General features: G+C 40.9%; 1 protein-coding gene across 1 annotated transcript in view; it reads right to left on the reverse strand.

Moving 5' to 3' along the window:
• The window catches only part of tex11 (testis expressed 11), a 154,257-nt gene that overhangs the window by 88,304 nt on the left and 44,683 nt on the right, over window positions 1-21,270 (reverse strand). Inside the window, exons 9-12 of the mRNA XM_048605310.1 lie at window positions 20,871-20,956; window positions 16,180-16,237; window positions 7,621-7,716; window positions 5,979-6,060 (exon numbers count right to left, since the gene is read on the reverse strand). Coding sequence (XP_048461267.1) covers window positions 5,979-6,060; window positions 7,621-7,716; window positions 16,180-16,237; window positions 20,871-20,956 — 322 coding nt within the window. The remainder of the gene's footprint in view (window positions 1-5,978; window positions 6,061-7,620; window positions 7,717-16,179; window positions 16,238-20,870; window positions 20,957-21,270) is intronic.

A 21,270-nucleotide genomic window follows, 5' to 3' on the forward strand; every position in this document is an offset into this window, starting at 1 on the left:
AGCCGCACCCCCATCTCCTACCTACTAACCTCATCCTTGACCTGTCCATCCTCCCTGGACTGACCTATCTCCTCCCTACCTTCCCACCTACACTCACCTTTACTGGCTCCATACCCGCCTCTTTGACCGGTCTGTCTCCTCTACACCTATCTTCTCCTCTATCCATCTTCTATTCGCCTCCCCCTCTCTCCCTATTTATTTCAGAACCCCCTTCCCCTCCCCCACTTCTGAAGAAGGGTCTAGGCACAAAACATCAGCCTTCCTGCTCCGCTGATGCTGCTTGGCCTGCTGTGTTCATCCAGCTCTAACCTTGTTATCTCACTTGATTCGCAATACATCCACAAACATTAACTCTCTCCACCACTGACACCATGACAGAAAACTCCCAAGAGTTACAGAAACATGAGTAGGCCATTCAGCCCCTTGAGCCTATTCTGCCACTTAATGAAATCATGGCTACTCTATGGCCAACTCCATACATCTGCCTTTTACACATGTCCCTTAACACCTTCGCTTAACAAAAACATAACTATCTCAGATTTAAAATTAACAACTGATCTAGTATCTCCTGATATGTGTGGAAGAGAGTTTCAAACATCTACCATCTTTTTTGTGCAAAGATACTTCCTGACATCTCTCCGGAATGGTCCGAAACCTAATTTTTCAACTCTGCCCCTAATTTTAGAATCTCCAACCAGTTGAAATAGTTTATCTTTACTGTGACAATACAATGACTTTAAGAGATGCAATTTTTTGTATGAAGAAAAGTTGAGGCAGAGGCATTGAGCAACCTGCTGAAAGCCTAAAAAGTAAACAGCTTGTGAGGACTTCAGTTTTTTTTTAATTTTAAAGTTGGAACAAAAGAAGCAGTCTGAATGGGTGGGGTCAAGCTCCCACAGAACCAGGATCTTTGTTTTAGCTTTCTGCAGTTGCTGGGGTCTTGAAACTGGGTGGGGAACTTCTTATTCCTTCTCTATTACAGCAAAAAGCTGGGGTTCTATGATTGCATATGAGAATCTACTTTACTGAATTTGACTTTGCCAAGGGTACGTTTATGGGATGTTACTATATTGGAGCTGTTAATTAGTACTAGTTTATATATATTAAGTTGTTAAGCACTTCAACAGAATGACAGTTAAGCCAGTCCTTTTCTTTTATTGTGCCTATTTTAACTGTAGTATGAATAACATATGTTTTGCTTCAAGCTGATAGTTTGTCCAATCAAATTGCATCCAGAACACAGTGTCTGGCATTTGCCTCTAAAACAAGAAAAAGTTAGGGTTGTCTTCTTGACATGTTTTGAGGGGGTTTGGTCTTGTCCATAACAGTATCTACCCTGTCTTTTCCAGTTAAATCTTGAAGACATAAATCAGATCACCCCTTAACCTTCTAAATTGTCATCTCTCGTCGTACCTTAACTCCTAAAGTCTAGGTATCATTTCTATTCTTGTGGTGCCCAAACCTGTTCACAGTTATCCAAGTGTCCAGGGTTTTGTATAACTGCAACATAACTTCTGCATTCTTGTATTCCAGATATAGTCATAGAACATAGAACAGTACAGCACAGTACAGGTCCTTCGGCCCACGATGTTGTGCCGAACTTTTACCCGAATCCTAAGGTCTATCTAACCTCCACCCTTACTTTTTACCATCATCTATATGCCTATCTAATAGCTGCTTAAATGTCACTAATGAGGCCGACTCCACTACCCTCTCCAGCAATGCATTCTACGCCCCTATCACTCTCTGAGTAAAGAACCTACCTCTGATGTCTCCCTGATATCTCTGATGTCTCCACTCACTTTAAAACTATGCCCCCTCGTAAAAGCTACCTCCACCCTAGGAAAAAACCTCTGGCTGTCCACTATATCTATACCTCTGATCATCTTGTACACCTCTATCAAGTCACCTCTCATCCTTCGTTGTTCTAAAAAGAAAAGCCCTAGCTCTCTCAACCTTTCCTCATAAGACCTTCCCTCCATTCCAGGCAACATCCTGGTAAATCTCCTCTGTACTTTTTCCAACGCCTCCACATCTTTCCTGTAATGAGGCGACCAGAACTAGACACAATACTCCAGATGTGGTCGAACCAGGCTTTTGTATAGCTGGAGCATAACTTCACAGCTCTTGAACTCAATCCCTCTATTAATGAAAGCTAACACACCATATGCCTTCTTAACAACTCTATCCACCTGGGTGGCAGCTTTTAGGGAACTGTGAACATGAACCCCAAGATCCTTCTGCTCCTCCACACTGCCAACAATCTTTCCATTAACCCTGTATTCTGCTTTCAAGTTTGTCCTTCCAAAATGAATCATCTCACACTTCACACTTTTCAGGGTTAAACTCCATCTGCCACTTCTCAGCCCAGCTCTGCGTTCTATCAATGTCCCTTTGTAACCTAGAACAGCCCTCCGCACTGTCCACAACGCGACCCACCTTCGTATCGTCTGCGAACTTGCTAATCTATCCTTCCACTCTTTCATCCAAATCATTTACAAAGATCACAAATAGAAGACGACCCAGAACAGATCCTTGTGGTACACGACTCGTAACTGAGCACCATGTTGAATATTTTCTGTCCACTACCACCCTTTGTCTTCTAAGGGTCAGCCAATTCTGAATCCAGTCTGCCACATTTCCCCCTATCCCATGCCTCCTTACCTTCTACATGAGCCTACCATGGGGAACCTTATCAAACGCCTTACTTAAATCCCGGTATACCACATCCACTGCTCTACCTTCATCCACGTGTTTGGTCACCTCTTCAAAGAATTCAATAAGGTTTGTGAGGCATGGTCTACCCCTCACAAATCCATACTGACTATCACGAATCAAACTGTGCCTTTCCAAGTGATCATAAATCCTATCTCTTGGAGCACTTTCCAATAATTTGCCCACCACTGAAGTAAGACTAACTGGCCTATAATTTCCAGGGTTATCCCTATTCCCTTTTTGAACAAGGGAATGACGTTTGCCTCTCTCCAATCTTCCGGCACTATACCCATGGACAGTGAGGACGAAAAGATCATCGCCAAAGGCCCTCCGATCTCTTCCCTCACTTCCCATAGAATTCTTGGATAAATCCCATCAGGCCTGGGGGACTTATCTATCTTCAGCTTCCTCAAAATTCCTAGCGCATCTTCCTTACAGGAAGATACACGAAGGGCAACATTCCATTTGCTTTTCTGAATATTTTCTGCACCTGTTTGTTGCATTTTAAAGATCAATGTACCTGAACCCCTAATTCTCTTGGGACATGCACTATCTTTCTTTGGTCAAAATGGATAACCTCACGCTTGCTGACACTGAACTGCATCTGCCATAGTTTTGCCCATTCTCTTTGCCTATCAATATCCTTTTTTAATTTTATGCTATCAGCTACATTGTCTACTATGCTGCCTAACTTTCTGTCATCAGCAAATTCAGATATACAACTTTCTATATCATTATCCAAGTTGTTAATTAAGGAAGTGAATAACTGAGGCCCTAACATAGAGCCTTGGGGGACACCACTGGTCACATCCTACAATATCAGCAACCACCCCCATTTTCTGGTCCCTGCCACTCAACCAATTTCCCATTTAAATACTATTCTTCCTGCCAAAATGCATAATCTCACATTATCCCACAGCATAATGCATCTGCCAAATTTTTGCACACTTGCTTAATCTGTCTAGATTTGTCCATAAAGTCCATGTCATCCCACTACTTGTCTTCTTACCTACTTTTTCATGTCATTTGCAAACTTGGCTGTAATACATTCACTTCTCTCACTCAAGTCATTAATATATACTGCAAATAAAACTGCCCTAGCACTGATACCTATGGCAGTCCCAACTCTCTGCCTTCTATTAGTTAGTCAATCCTCTTTCCATACTAAAATACTACCCCAACCTTATCTTATTGAGTAGCCTTATGTGTAGTACCTTTTGGAAATCCAAATAAACTAAGTCTGCTGCTTCCTCTTTATCTACTCTGCTTGTTAGCAGCTCAAAGGACTGTATTACATTTGTACAGCATGATTCCATTTCAAGGCATCATCACTCCACTATCCATACGGTCTAACATGGTGTATACTACTGAATCAATAATCATTAACTGTCAAGCAATAAAGCAAGATTTTCACATTGTATTGCTGTATTTTCCTACAACAGCAACTGAGAAAAACAGCCATCCCCCCCTACCCCCATACACACACACACACACAGAGCGCCAGGGACTCAGGTTCAATTCCACCCTTGGGCGACTGTCTGTGTGGAGTTTGCACATTCTCCCCATGTCTGCGTGGGTTTCCTCCCAGTGCTCCGGTTTCCTCCCACAGTCCAAAGATGTGCAGGCTAGGTGGATTGGCCATGCTAAAATTGCCCACAGTGTTCGGGGATGTGTAGATTAGGTGGGTTTATACAGGAATGGGTCTGGGTGGGATGTTCTGTGGGTCGGTGTGGACTTGTTGGGCCGAATGGCCTGTTTCCACAGTGTAGGGATTCTATATCTATATATCTTAGCCTACAAGGCAAGTGTGAACAAACAGCTCCAGAAACAAATTGTCGGACCATTTAAAAGACACAAGACATGTTTCTTCAAAGACAGAGGAGAAAGAAAGGAACAGAGACCAACTCAGATCAATGCACAAAACACCTACCCTGCGTTAACAAACTGAAGAAGAAGATTCAGTGATGATTGTATAGTGATAGTGAGTGACAGCAACCAGCAAGATGACAACCAAATTGCCAATACAAGTGCAACAGAGAACAATGTGTACCTTTCCTAATGGGTATAGCATCACCAGGTCAAGATCAGTTATCAGATCTTGAAAGCGTTATTTTTAAGTTTGATCTATTCGTTGTAAACACTGTTTGAATAACAATCAAATTGACACGTGCTTATGCACAAACATTATCTATTTGGGACGTTTTTAATTTTTGAAAACAAGGGATTATTGTATGATGTCTCGTGAACAGTATGTCAGTATAACTTTAAGAAACATGTGGATGAGATGCTAACTGTACCAGGGCACGTGACCTAAGGACGTTAAGATCTCATACCTCATCTCATTTCTGATCACTACAAGCATAACGCTTAGTAATAAAGTGCTCCTCTGTTGTAATCAGATAGTTATTAGTTCAGTATACAATGTTTTTGTATGATGTTTACTTGTAATACATGTCTGCTGGATTCTTTAATATCACGATATCCAAGCGCAGTTCATGAATAAGCATTGTCATATCAGATAATACTTCCTGCTGGAGGCAACCTCACTTCATCGTTATCACCTAATTTTTAGGTTTCTCATTTGATCACAGAGAATAGGAAGCTCATCCACTTTCATATCACAATTATGAAGTAATGGCTAAGCTATCAAGAAATATTATCAGAGACTGCCAATTGTGCATCAACCAAAACTACACTGCTTGTTACATGACTCTCTTCAGACAAGATGAGTGTGGCCGTACTCACTAAGAGAACTGCAGAGTTCCAATATCATACCCAATTAATTCATACAGACTAGAACTGAATGTTATTGGTCTAAATTAACATTGTGTCTAAAGGTGAGGGGCACTCACAAGACAATGATGGTGCAATGAGCATATATTTAAAAAAGTTTACTGACATTATGCTGGGTTCTAGAGTTATAAACTTTATATTTAGATGTCTCACTTTGTAAATAAATCTAAAATTCAGTACAGATTGACTTCTGGTCTCTTCCTACGTCAACTGGCAATAAATGCTTCAGCAGTAAACTGTACAACACTTTCAGCCATCAAATGAACAATATACTGACTGACCTATTTCACGGTTCCTGCATTTTGTACTTGTAAGCTAAATAAGATTACAAAGATAGTTCTGACATCTGTTTAGCTGCATTACTTAAGTTGTGTGCTTCAACGTCTTGCTGCTTAAAACATTTTTTTTTAAATCATGAATTTCAACACATTCTGACTGGTGACCAACACAGTCTAAACTCTGTTTCTTACCTGCAGAAATGACTGCATCGGGAAAAATACCTTTCAAAAGGATTTTAATCTTCAAGAAGAGTCCAGCTGGATGGGGATTCTCCTGTAAAATTAAACAATTAGACCTGTTTACCACAAAACACTGAGACTTTATTTTAAATGGTGTTCAGACAAAAATGTAGGAACTGAGAAACTAGGAGTAGGCCATTTGGCCCTTCGAGCCCACTCTGCCATTCAATATGATCATTGCTTATTTCCAACTCAGGTCTCTTTCCTGCTTTCTTCCCATATGCTTTGATCCCTTTGGAGCTCAGAACTATAACTCCTTCTTGAAAACATTTAATGTTTTGGTCTCAATTGCATTCAGAGAATTGGCTGAGAATTCCACAGGATCATTGCTCTCTGGGTGAAGAACTTTCCACTCTTTTCAGTCCTAAATGGTCTACCCACATCCCTGAGCTGTGTCCTTGGTTCTGTATTCACCAGTCATTGGAAACATATTTCAAGTATATACCCTTTCAAATCCTATTAAAAATGTAAAGGTTTCTGAGATTGCACCCCTCATTCTTCTACAATCCAGGGAATATAGTCCTAACTGATCTAGTCCCTCCTCGTATGTCAGTTCCGCTATCTTAGGAATCTCAGTCTGGTAAACCTTCATTGCTTTCCTTCATAACCAAAACAGCCTTTCTGAGTTAGAAAGGCCAAAACTGCACATAATACTCCAGGTATGGTCTCATCAAGATTCTGTACAACTGCAGCAAGACATCCATGCTCCTGTACACAATCCTCTTGCTATAAATGGCAATACAACATTTATTTCTTCACTGTCTGTTGAACCTAAATGCTTCTTTCAGCAACTGGTGTGCAACGGCACCCAGGTTTTGTTGCATGTCCTGCCTTCCCAATCTATTGCAAATCAGATTATAATCTGCCTTGCTGCTTTTGCTACCAAAGTGAAATAAGATCACATTATACTAGTTAGATCCTTGAAAAGTTCAAGTAGATTTCTCAAGTATAATTTCCCTTTTGTAAATCCATGCTGACTCTGCCAGATCCTACTACTAATGTTTGCCAAGTGCTCTGGTATTAAATCTTTCATAATGGATTTTAATATCTTCCCCACTACTAACATCAGGCTAACCAATCTATAATTTCCAGTTTTCTTCTCCCTTTTAAACATAGTGAGATTACATTACCTACATGATCCATAGGATCTGATACAGAATCTTGAAAGATGACCACCAATAAAGGGCAATTACCTTAAATATTCTGGGATGGTTGACTCTTAACTGCCCTGTAGGCAATTAGGGATGGGCAATAAATGCTGCCTAGCCAGCGATGCCGTCATTTCATGAGTAAATAAAGAAAGATTATCCGGCCTTCAGTTCCTCCCTCTCAGTGTGTTTCCTAACATTTTTGAAACACTATTTGTGTTCTCTATAATTGAACATTTGTTCCAAAATGCATAGAATGAGACAAATAGGGATATAACTATGGGACTTTATAGAGATATTCAAGGATGAAATTTTTTTCCCAACATTGCTAAAAACAATAAAGACATTGAGAAGGAAAAACAGAGACAGCAAGCTTAGGTTACAATAACGTTTTCACTTAATGTGACAGAGTTTGCATATTTAAAGGACTGCATGAAATGTCTTACTTGATTTGCAAGAATGACAGCATTGAGAGCTCTCTCCTGGTGTTGCTTGATGTCCCATTCAAGATAAACATTGGCTAATAAACGCAAAACCTTTGCCTAAAACAGAACAACAATCAATTGTAAAAACTTTCTATTTTATACCTCCACCAGTATCAGCTGTAAATCTTCTAGCTCTTTCTATCTCTGCACCATCATCTTTTGCAGGCCACTAATCATGGTATAACAACACAACAAATACACGAGGACATTAAGAAAGATTTGGCACAGATAAACTCTAACATGTCACGTGAAAATTATTCCAGTACAGAAAGTAAAGTAAAAGTTTTGTTATTCAGCATGCTCCAGGAACAGATGGTACTGGTTAATCATAATGCTAGTTAATGAGAACCAACAATACTCTGGAAACAAGGAAAGGTGTTGTTCTGTTTTTGAAGACTAAGGGGAAGCAACTGGGCAGTCAAGGGCCGTAGCACAGCAGCATACCACAGTAAAACCAGAACCAAACAAATCAACACCATAAATGAAGATCAAGACGAATATAAACTCTCAAAGACTTGGACAATTAGCTCTGAGAACTATACTTCCATGCTCACACAAACAGATCTGACAGTACAATGTAATGAGAAAATTAGAGCTGTCATCAGGGAATTATGAAATATCTGTCTTATTTGTGTAGTGCACCCATGGATGACAAATTTCTGTGAAATAATGGATTTTCAGACATTGGGGTTTCGGAAATTCAACCTTTGACTTGCTGTTTCTCACCTTGGATGAGCTTTCTTTTAAAGAAAGAAAAGAGTACAGTCACTCAATGTTAAATGCTGCTTCTGACCTCCGGACAGCTTAGTGGGTTGCAAATAACTTCTAAAAAGCAAAACTCAGTTTGAGTATTATAGAAATTTCAGTTAATAAAACATTTCTGTTGATATTGGTGTTCATAAGATCCAGGTGGCTTCATTCTTGCTAACACAAAGATTACTATGCAGGAATGGCCACATAAACTAAATACAATATCATTACTAGAATTGTTTATCAAGAAAGTTTTGTCAGCAGTGCAACATTTCAACAAATGTTTACTCTGGAGTACTAAAACGTCCATTAAACTTATAACACCATTCATAAACCAATGAATGTTCGAGACAATTCTGAAGAAGGGTCACTGGGTCCAAAAAGTTAACTGTACTTTCTCTCCACAGATGTTGAGAGACTTCCCGATAATTTTGGTTTTTGTTTCCGACTTCCAGCATCCACAGTCTTTTTTTGTTCCATGTTTCAAATATTGGCAGTTTAAGTTGCAGAAATTAGTAGGTTATTCACAACAGGTAAGTTACCTTCCAAAGGCTACTTAGGACTTTGGTGCTAACATTTCTGAAATAATTTGCTAATTCTACAATGCCAAAGAACTAGTTCTATTACCAGAAAAAAATAATGGATCAAATATTCATGACTCTGAGACTTCCTTAGGATCTTATGAACACCAATATCAACAGAAAAGTATAAGGGACATAGAAACATAGGAGCAGGCATAGCCCATTCAGCCCCGAGAGCCTGATCTGCCATTCTAGATCATCTACCTTAATGCCGTACTTCCAGAGACATCCTTTACCACTTGATGTCATGAGTAACTAGATCTATCACTCTCGGTCTTGAATTTCCTTAATGACTAAGCTTCCACAGCCCTCTGGAGCAAAGAATCTAATGATTTTCCACACTCTGAGTGAAGATACTCCTCAACTTAATCCTAACTGGTTTTCCTTTTAATGGGTGCATTCCCTGGTTCTAGACCCTACTTCATGGGAAGCATATTTTCTACATCTACTATATCTATTCCTTTATGAATTTAATAAGTTTCTATGAGACGGCCTCTCATTTTTGTAAATTCCAGAGAATACTGTGCCAATTGTCTCCTCAATTATTCCTCTTAGGACAGTCTTAACATCTCAGGAAACAGTCTGATAAACCTTTGCTGCATTTCCTCCATGACAAGTATATCCTTGTCTAGACAAAGATACCCAAACTGCGCATAATACTTCAGGTGCAGTCTCACCAATGGCTCTACAAAACTGAAGCATGACTTGTAATCAAATCCTCTTGCAATAAAGGCTAACATTCCAGTTAACTTCTGAATTACTTGCTACACCTGTATATTAGTTTTCAACAGGAACAAATCAGCCCTACTGCCTTCCAATCTCTCACCATTTAAGAGATACTCTGCGTAAAAGTGGATAAACTCACACTTGTCCACATTATATGCCATCTGTTATATTATTGTCCACTCAGTCAGCCTAAGGCCCTTTGAAGCCCCTTTGCATACTCCTCACAACCTGTACTCTCACCCACAGATAGTAAGAACTGCCGATGCTGGAGTCAGAGATAACACAGTGTGGAGCTGGAGGAACACAGCAGGCCAGGACTGCTATACCTCCTACAACCTAGACCACACCTCCTCTCACCCATCTTCCTTCAAGAATGCGATCCCCTACTCCCAATTCCTCCGCCTCTGCTCCCAAGAGGAGGCATTCCACTCCTGAGCGTCCCAGATGTCCTCGTATTTCAAGAACTGCAACTTCGCCCCCACAGTGGTCGAAAATGCTCTCAACCGGCCGCATCTCTTGCATTTCCTGCACCTCAGCCTTCACATCCCCTCCCCGCAACAAAAACAAAGACAGAATCCCCCCGTCCTCACGTATCACCCCATTAACCTCCAGATTCAACCCATCATTCTCCACCACTTCCGCCACCTGCAATCTGACCCCACAATGAAAGATATATTTGCCTCCCCACCCCTATCTGCCTTCCATAGGGACCGCTCTCTCCGCAACTCCCTCATCCGCTCCACACTCCTCACTAGCTCCACCAACCCCAGCACCTTTCCCTGCGACTGCAGGAAGTGCCACACACCTGCCCCTGCACCACCCCTCTCACCTCCATCCCAGGACCCAAAAAAAACCTTCCACATCAGACAAATGTTCACCTGCACATCCGCCAATGCGGTCTATTGCATTCGCTGCTCCTGGTGTGGCCTCCTCTACATCAGTGAGACCAAACAGAGGCTCGGAGACCGCTTTGTAGAACATCTGCACTCGGTTCGTGACAAACGACAACACCTTCCAATCACGAACCACTTCAACTCCCCCGCCCACTCCCTGGACAACATGTCCATCCTGAGCCTCCTCCAGTGTCACAACGACACCACCCGGAAAGAGGAGGAGCAGCACCTCATCATCAGCCTTGGAAGCCTACAACACAATAGTATCAATGTAGACTTTACTGGCTTCAAAATCTCCCCACCCCCGACCTCATCCCATGCCCAACCCTCCCTCTCATCCCCGCCTCCTTGACCTGTGCGTCTTCTCTCCCACCTATCTGCTCCTCCCACCTCACTGTCCAATCCCCACCACTGCTTACCTGCACTCACCTATCACCATCCCTCCTACCTTCCCCAGTGCCACCCCTCCTCTCTCTATTTATTTCAGAGCCCCCTTCTCCCTCCCCCATTTCTGAAGAAGGTTCCTGACCCAAAACGTCAGCTTTCCTGCTTCTCTGATGCTGCCTGGTCTGTTGTGTTCCTCCAGCTCCACACTGTGTTATCTCTGTACTCTCACCAACTTCACAAATAGGAAGATAAAGCAGACAAAAGTATGGCTGTAAAGATGGTGCAGGATTGAGGGCTTTAGACTCCTGGAAAACTGGGGCTGGCTCTGGGGAAGTTGGCACCTGTACAATGTTGCACCTGAACAGAGGTGGGATTGAGTTCCTCACAGAACATTTTGTTTGTGTTATTGGGAAGGCTATAAATTGACTTACCAGGGTTGTAGCAATGAAAGGAAGTAGATTTTCACTGAATACTTTAAGATACAACTGCCACTGGCATATAAAGCAGCAAGTAGGTGAAGTCAGATAAAGAAAATAAATTAAGTCTAAACCAAGGTTACTGTGCACGTATGTGAATTCTTGGTGTACAGTAACTAAGATTGGAAAGCTACAGGCACTTATTGCCATGCTGAATTTCAATATTATGTTGCTAACAGAAAGCTGAACAAGGGAAGGCCAAGACTGGATGTTAAATATTCTGGGGCACAAGACAATCTGAAAATATAGAAAAGGAAGGAAAGGAGGAGTGACAGCACTAAGGAATACACTGCAGTGCTGGAGAAAGAGGATATCTCAGAGGTTCTAAGCACGTAGTCAACTTTGCTAGAACTTAGGACCAAAAATGGCATAATTACATTGTTAGGTTCAGTCTATAAACTACTAACTGGTGGAAAGGATACAGAAGAACAAATCTGCACAGAATTATAGAATGATGCCAACATTACAAAGTAATTATAATGGGAGATTTCAATTACTCAGACATATACTGAGATACTTGTAGCATGCAGGACAATAAGAGGCAAGCGTTCCTTGATTGCATGCAGGAGAGCTTCCTATAGCAGTATGCTTCTTGTTCAATAAGAAAGGATGCACTGTTGGAACTGGTTCTTGGAAATCATAGAACAGAATCACAGAATCCCAACAATGCAGATACAGAACATTTGGCCCATCGATTCTGCATCAACCCTCCAAACAGCATTCCACCCAGACCCCTGCTGCCACAAGTGGGCCAAGTGCAACAAATGTCTGTTGGGAAACATTTTTGATCATTACATCCTAAGATTCAGGATGATGGCGGAGAATGACATGCAACAATCCAGAATTTAAAAAGTCAATTCGTAGAGACACGACTTCAATGGTGCATGAAAACAGCTGGGCACAAGTGACTTGAATGAGTGCTTGGCAAGAAAAACAATAACTGAATAATGAAGATAACAAGGTGTAGAGCTGGATGAACACAGCAGGCCAAGCAGCATCAGAGGAGCAGGAAGGCTGACGTTTCGGGCCTAGATATTTCAGAATCTCTTCTAAAACATATATAAAAGGTGAAATATTTGGTTAACCAATTGTCAAGTGACATGAGTTTTATTTGTTTTTTTTTCCTGAAGAAGGGTCTAGGCCCGAAACGTCAGCCTTCCTGCTCCTCTGATGCTGCTTGGCCTGCTGTGTTCATCCAGCTCTACACCTCGTTATCTCAAATTCTCCAGCATCTGCAGTTCCTACTATAACTGAATAATGGGCTGCCTTCAAAAGATGAGATAGTCCAGGTGCAGTCAAGGTATATTCCCTCAAATGGAAATGGGAGAACAAACAAATCCAGAGCTCCCTGCAAGACAAACAAGATAGAAATTAAGATGAGAATAAGTGTGCTTATGACATGATTAAGGTAGAAAATAAAATTAAGAACCAACACGAATATCAAAGGTTCAGAGGGAGGTGAAAAGCAAATAAGAGAAGCAAAATGAATTCTGAGAAAAGACTTGTAGCTAACATAAAGAAGTGTCTCAAAGTCCTCTAAAGCCAAATAAATATGAAAGGAGTGACAAGAGGAGTAGAATTAATTAGGACCCAAAAACCAGATTTACAAACCAAAGCAGGGGGCATGGTTGAGGTGTTTACATGTTTACACTTGTCTTTACCAAAGAGAAAGAAAGAGAGAGAGAGATACTACCAAAGTCATGGCGCCAGAAGAGGGAAATCAGACACTAGAAGGACTCAAAATTGATTGGGCAGAAGTGTTGGATAGACTGCTAGAACTTGAATTTGACAAGGCACCAGAACTGGATGTCATGCATCCAAGGAGTTTGAAGAAATACAGAGTGTTAATTGCAGGGGCACTGGCCACAATCTTTTTTTCAATAGACCTGGGGCAGGTGCCAGAAGAATGGAAAATTGCAAATGTTAAAGCCTTGATCAATAAATGTTCAAGGATAAGCCCAACAATTACAGACCTGTCAATTTAACTTTAGTGGTGAGGAAGTTTCTACAGATATTTATTAGATACGATTAGTAGTTATATGGAAAAAAAGAGAATTGATTAGGAGGAATCAGCCTGGAATTCTGAAGGAGGAAAACATGTTTAACTAACTTGATGGAGTTTTATGGAGATATAGCAGAAAGGTTTGATGAAGGCTATTGATGTGGTGCACATGGATTTTCAGAAGACACACTACAGACTTGAGAGGAAACAACAGACTTAGAGCAGCACAGTGGCACAGTGGTTAGCACTGCTGCCTTATAGCACCAGGGACCCGGGTTTGATTCCAGCCTCGGGTGACTGTCTGTGTGGAGTTTGCACATTCTCCCTATATCTGCATCGGTTTCCTCCAGGTGCTCTGGTTTCATCCCGCAGTCCAATTATGAGCAGGTTAGGTTGACTGGCCATGCTAAATTGCCCATCGTGTCAAGGGTGGGAAATGTAGGAATAGGGTAGGGGGTGGGTCTGAGTGGGATGCTCTTCGGAGGGTCGGTGTAACTCGATAGGCCAAATGGCCTGCTTCCACACTGTAGGGATTCTATGATTCTCTGAAAGTTATACGTCATCTAATACAAAGGTCAGTTGCAACATTAGCTGTGTGATAGGAAAGACACTAATAATGGTCAATGAATATTCTTTGAGCTAGAGAAGGCTTGTAACGAACTTCCCAGGAATTGCTAATAGGACCCTTGCTTTTCCATTTTAAGATCTAGATCTTGGAGTGCAGAGGGCAGTTTCAAAGTTTGTAAATGACAGTTGGGGGAACTATATATGTGAGGACAACAGTGTAGAACTCTAGAAGAGCACAGACAAGTTCGTGGAGTGGGCAGATAGATGCTAGGTAAGTTTCAATGCTGTAAAACGTGAGTTGATGGATTTTGGTAGGAAGGACATTGGAAGACAATATAAAGTAGGAGGTAGAATTCAAAGGGAAGGGATACAGGAATAGAGGGACCTAGGTGTACAGATCATTGAAAGTGGAAGGACAGGTAGAGAAAGCAATACAGTATTTTCAGCTTTATTAAAAGGGACAGATAGTACAGGAGCAAGGAGGTGATGCTGAACACATATAAGATGTTTGTAAGACCTCAGCTGGAATATTGTATACAGTTCTGGTAAGGATACAATAGCATTGGAGAGAGAATAGAAGCAGTTTACAAGAATGTTTTCGGGGCTAAGGAAATTCACTTGTGAGGACAGACTGAAGAAGTTCGGCCTATTCTCCTTCAAGAGAAGAAGGCTAAGAGGACATCTGATGGAGATTTTCTCAATTCATGAATAGGCTGTATACAGTAAATTAAACTGCACCCACTTGGAAAAGAGCAAAGGACAAGAGGGCAGAGATTTCAAGTGATCTGCAGAAGAACAAGTGTGAAGTAAACACTGCCTGGAATGGCTGTGGATATGTCATCGCGCTCTTTTCTCTCCCACCGTCACACATCCTTCATCTTGTCAAGAAAAAGCTTTGGTCTGGCAATGGTCTCCAGGATACTTTTCAACCACAACCAACTGAAATCCAAGATAACAATACTGACATTTTCACTGTACATTGAGGTTCCACAAGCAATGTTACTGCTGCTCTCTCGGAAGAAAATCTTCAAATTTTGCTTAAGATTTTTGTAGATGCATACCAAAGCAATGGCCTCAGCATCAATCCCAAGAAGACTCAAGTCCTCCACCAACACATCCTCGGCAAGTTCCAGTCGATCGCTCCTTTAAGACCAACAGAGAAATCCTCTAAAATGTAGAACATTCCCTCTACCTGGGAATGTACCTCTCATCTAAGGCTGCCATCAATGCAGAGACCCAAAACTGCATCTAATCTGAGAGTGCTGCTTTCAGACACCTAAAATGGGAATCTTTGACATCTGTGACATCCGTACTGCTACCAAGAGCCTTGTTTATAAGGCAGTCATCCTTCCAATTATTCTACACAGCTCCGAAACTCGGACTACGTATAGAAGCCACCTCAAGGTCCTGAAGTACCACCAACGCTATTTGAGACGGATTCTCCACATCAGCTGCAAGAACAGGTATACTAATGTCAGTGACTTCAAAGGAGCCAATAGCATCAGCATCAAGACCATAATCTCCAAAATCAACACCGCTTGGCCTGCCACATGCTTAGAATGTCCAAGTTCTAACTGCCAAAGCAAATCATTTCCCACCTCAAGGATGGCTCTCAAATGAGAGGAGGGCCAATGATTCCCTGAAGGCTTACCTCAAGAAATACAACATAGATGCCAACACCTTGAAGAGCCCTCGCTCAGAAGAACCTGACTTGGCAGTACCACCTGCATGAAGGGACACAATTCTTTGAGAACACTCATTAGCAAGAGCAAGTACGAAGAAGGAATAAAAAAAGGAATGCCAGCAATCTCAAGGCTGAGGACCAATTCGACCTCCTGGAAACACCTGTCAAATGTGTGGTTGTAGGATCAGGCTCATTAGCAATGCAAGGACCCACAGAACCCATGATCAGTGACGCACAACTTCCTAGGTGGACAATCATACTGGTTAGTGAGCAATTGCCAATGTGACATACCTCATAACCTCATAATACTTTACACGTTTAACCTCATAATAATTACATATTTCCACTTGCACTCTCTAAACTTTTACTCTTACATACATATAAAGATAAACTCAGTTATTTGCCAATGTCATTATATAAATTAACTTAACATTTATACTTAAACTGTACATACTTGCACAGGAGAACCAGGAGAATATCTTTTGTCTATTTTTCCAATGTCGTAGCTCTGACTGATAATGGAAAAACATTACAACATTAGCAATAGTATAAGTTAAACCTTATTTATGCTGTAGAGTTGAGGTACTTCTTCCAATCCCCTGTGTCATCTAGTCACCAAGTTCACACATATAAGAAACATTAACAGTGCTAAGGTTCAACACATCAATAATGGACAAACACTAGGATGTGAAAACTTGACTCACTTGCCGCTGGAGATGATAGTATGAAATCTTAGTGTCAGTTTGCTGGGACATACTCAGCAGCTAGCCACTTCCTGCGCACAAGAAGATCACTCAGTTGGGAAGTCCCTACATGTCTGGAACCAATTACTTAGAGTTATCTCAGATTCAAACAACATTGCAATCGGATGTGATACTCACCTGTCACATTTGGACCACATCAGTAAATTGGACAATTGTGAAGGCTATCTACAAAGATCATGCATTCAGCTGCAAAATGATCCCTGAACATGTGTTTGTTAAAGGACTATTCAACAAACTGTAGGTAAGGTGAATTAAGTTTACATTTGCTCAGGGCAAGTCTGTGGAAGCATTGAGCTTTGAGTTTTTTGGCAGTTGTGTATAGTTCAGGGAGAAGACTTATATGCAGGCAGGTGGTTAAGTTGCTGCAGTGCCTCTTGGTCTGGTTCTAAAAACATGCAGCAGAAGGAAAGCTTTGTGAAGAGTGTGGGAAGAAGGGGAGAAGTGCACTACATACAAAGCCCAACCTCCGAGGATTTCCATGGAGTAGTTCTCCTACGTTTCCTAATGCCAGAACAATGACAAGTGTTCAGCACGACAGTGGTCACTAAACTGAGCTAAGTCCTGAAATCTAGCTTGTAGTCTCATATCAGGGCAAGAATAGCCCTTGCCATTGGTCCAAAAATTCACCCACCTTCTCAACACCACCCCTAGCTACATCTCCCCCTTTCATCTCTTACATTTCTCCAAATAAGGTAGCAATCAAAAACCTGGAAATAATGGGGGCCATATAGGTCAACCAACATGCTTCATCATCTTTTAGGAGGGAAGAACTGGATGAAAAGACATATTACTTTACACGGATAGTAAGATTCATGAAGATACAGTGTGTCAGTGACAGTGTGACTTGCCACTGGAGAGCTTCTTTAAATATATAAAAAGGAAGAGAGAGAGGTCAAACTGAATACTTGACCCTTAGAAAGTGGATCTGGGGAGATGATTTTGGGAACAAAGAAATGGCAGAGGACTTGAACAGATACTTTGCATCAATCTTTATGGTGGAAGATTCTTTGATCATCCAATTAATACTCAAAGATATGGGGTAGGAATTAAGTATAATCACTACAGAAGCAGTATTAAACAAACAAATGGGGCAAAAAGCAGATAAGTCTGTCCCAGGATCCTGAAAGAGGGAGCTACAGATATAATTGATGCATTGGTTGCAATTTTCCAAAAAATCATTGGATTCTGGACAAATACTAGAAGATTGGAAAATTGCTCATTTTTCCCTATTCAAAAAGGTAGGGAGGCATGAAACAAGTAGCTACAGGCCAACTGGCTTAACATCTATCATTGGAAAAGTAACAAATTAATTATTAAGGAAGTAATAGTGGCAAATTTGGAAAATCATAATCCAATCAAGCAGAGTCAGCATGGCTTCATGAAAGGGAAATGGTGTCTGATTAATTTATTAGAGTTTTACGAAGAAGCCTCAACCAAAGTAGATAGAGAGGAACCAGTAGAAGGGTTGTATTTGGACTTACTGCAGTATTCGGCAAGATACCTCACAAAATTTAAGTCATGGTAAGAGTCCACAGTGTTGACATAGCATAACAGCATGAATTGAGAACTGGTTAATGGGCAGAAAACATTGACTGGGCAAAAGGGGATCTTTTTCAGGTTGGCAACCTGTGACTGGTTGGGTTCCACAGGGAACAGTGCTGGGACCACGACTGTTTATAATATGTTAGTGACTCGGAAAATGGAAGTAAATGTACTGCAGCCAAATTTACAGATGACAAAAACAGATGAAAAGGCAGGTTGCAAAAGGGATACAAACACTTTACAGAGAAATATTGATAGGTTAAATGGACAATAAGTTGGCAAATGGAGTATAATGTGGAATAATGTGAAGTTGACCACTTTGGAAAGGAGAACAGAAGAACACAGTATTACTTAAATGGAGAAAAATCGCAGAGCTGCACCACAAAGGACTTGGGGGTAAATGTGCACAAAACACAGAAAGCTAGCACACAGTGCAACAGATATTCAGGAAAGCCAATAGAATATTGGCCCTTATTTCAAGGGGGGTTGGAGTATAAGGCTAGGGAAGTCTTATTGCAACAGTACAAGATCCTGGGGAGACCATATCTTGAGTACTATGGGCATTTTTCATCCCTTTATTTAAGAAAAGAATTCATTTCATTGGAGGCAGATCGGAGAAGGTTCACTAAGATGATCCCTGGTATAGAGGGATTGTCTTATGAGCAAAGGGTAATAAGGTTGAGATTCTACTCACTGGAGTTCAGGTGACCTCATTTGAAACATATAGAATTCTTAAGGGCTTTACAGGGTAAATGCTGAGAGGATGCTTCTCCTTATGGGAGAGTCTAAAACCAGACAGGATACTGCCAGAATAAACAGGCATCAATTTAAGACTGAGATAAGGAGGTATTTCTTCTCTCAGAGGTTTGTGAATCTTGGAAACTCCATGCCACAGAGAGCTGTGGGGGTACAGCATGTGTGTATATTTAAGGCTGACAGAAATATAGATTTTTGATCAAAAGAGGAATCAAGAGTTACAGGGAAAATACAAGAAAGCGGACACAAGGAATGTCAGATCAGCCATAATCCTATTGAATGATGGAGCAGTCTCGAGGGGCCAAACAGCCTACTCCTGTTCCTATTTCTTATGGTACTCCTACCCACATACTGTTAATATAAGGCATTACATACCTCACATTTTTTGGAATATAAACAGAAATGAAAGTTCGATTGCTATAACTGAACTAGCAGGAGAGTTTTGCAATGAGAAAAAAGTCAAGTGTTGCATGTGTTGTTGAGTTGTGCAATACAATTTTGTATTTTGGAAGCAGTAAGAGTGAGAATAAAAGATTGAGCAGTGCTTCAAATGTTTCAAGTTAAGGAAATTCTGCCTGACAACAGCGTTCTGATTAGCTGGGCTGCAGAGTATTAAAACACTGTAAGTGCTAAGAGCAGCAGAGTGGAAGAAATATCAAACATGCAGACAGAAAGCAACGATCCTGCCCTCTCTTCCGTAAAAAAGTTTAAAAGAAAGAAAGTAAGTTTAAAAGTAAAAGAAAGAATCCATTCAAGTAAAGATACAAGTTCAAATTATCAATCTTCAAAGAAGCACCATCAGAAGAACTTCTGAGGAAGGGTCGCCGGACCTGAAATGTTAATTCTGTTTTTTCCTTCACAGATGCTGCCAGACCTGCTGAGCTTTTCCAGTAACTTTGTTTATGTTCCTGATTTACAGCATCTGCAGTTCTTTCAGTTTTTATTTACAATTTGTGTTCTGGACTTTAGATCATCGGAATTTGTTAATCCTATTTTTATATCCCCCACAGTAACGCATTAAGCCATTCGTCTTTTAAATGTCTTAATTGTGTGAGTGAGCATATATTTAGGGCTTTAAAGGGATATAGTTCAAATTGCACAGGTGATGTTTTGCAATCCTACTGGTCCACTGGGATGAGATATGACTCCTCAATCAACGGGATCTATAGCAATAATGGCAACAATTTGAGTCTGGATAGCATAAAGATGGCCCTCCATGGCAGCAAGCACAGATTTCATGATCTTGGGTGGTTTCTACCTGAGCTGCAACAGAATCTAAGACTCTGGCATGAACTGGTGTTACATTATGGTTGGATCTACTACTTTTATGGTGGAACAAATGGGCTCTGAGCTCTGCAGTATGTTAGCCGGCATTCAGCACTTTAGCAGTGATGCGAGGCTCTGTTGCAGGCATGGCAGCAACAAGCATCAATGATGCTCACTATCATTCTCCTTTATGCTACCCATCAAAATCCTCATCAGAATCTCCGGCATATACAGCCATACCCAGATATTTGGACAGTAGGCACCGGGTGAAATGGAGCACAAGACAGCAAGAAAGGTTAGATCTAGCTCAGGTACAGGGAACAAGTAGTTGAATATGAAGATTGTATTAATCTATAGTTGGTGAGAACCTTGATTTCTAGGCTTCAGCAGAAAATGCTGTTGCAGTCATTTCTATATTGTTACAGGCTTTAATTATATAACATGCAAGATTTTACAGTTTGCATTGTCTCACTTCTCAATATATGGAATGTAGAATCCCACTTGAATGATTGAATTTTATAACAGCATTATAAGTAAATTGCATTTTATCATGGCACTTCTATAAGAAACTGTGATTGAGAATTTCCTTGGCACTTCTGCTCCTTCACTACTATAACTTCCGAATAGGTTTGACAGAGAACCTGCTTACATCTGTAAACAGAGTTCCTTCTGAACAGCCTGTTAAAAATGTGGCAATGAGGCAAAATCCCCAACAAATTCTTCACAGACAGCCTTACAGCAGAATTACATTTAAACACCATGTCGCAAGAGTCATTGGTCAGATTGCTTCAAAGTTATTCAAATAAACCATCTTTACCTCAACCAGAAAGCACTTTCTTCATATTTCTTCTGCTGATAGGTATCTACTCCAAAATTGTAACACAGCAGGGCCAAATAACCTGTCTAAAACATATACACGGGATCATGATGATATCAGCATAATTATATAAACAGAAAATATTTGTGAGCAGAGGAATACAGAAACATTCCAGAAGAAAACTGACAAATTCTATTTCATCACGATTCACAAGAATATGAGAAAGCTCAAAATACGAAAAAAATTAATTTGTTTCAATCTGGAATTTGTGAATTTCCCATTTTTCTCCCACCACTATAGTTGATTGAGATAATAAGGTATAGAGCTGGATGAACACAGCAGGCCAAGCAGCATCAGAGGAGCAGGAAAGCTGACGTTTCGGGTCTAGACCCTTCTTCAT

This window comes from Rhincodon typus, chromosome 14, assembly GCF_021869965.1.
Source record: "Rhincodon typus isolate 14 chromosome 14, sRhiTyp1.1, whole genome shotgun sequence".
NCBI classification, from domain to species: domain Eukaryota; kingdom Metazoa; phylum Chordata; class Chondrichthyes; order Orectolobiformes; family Rhincodontidae; genus Rhincodon; species Rhincodon typus.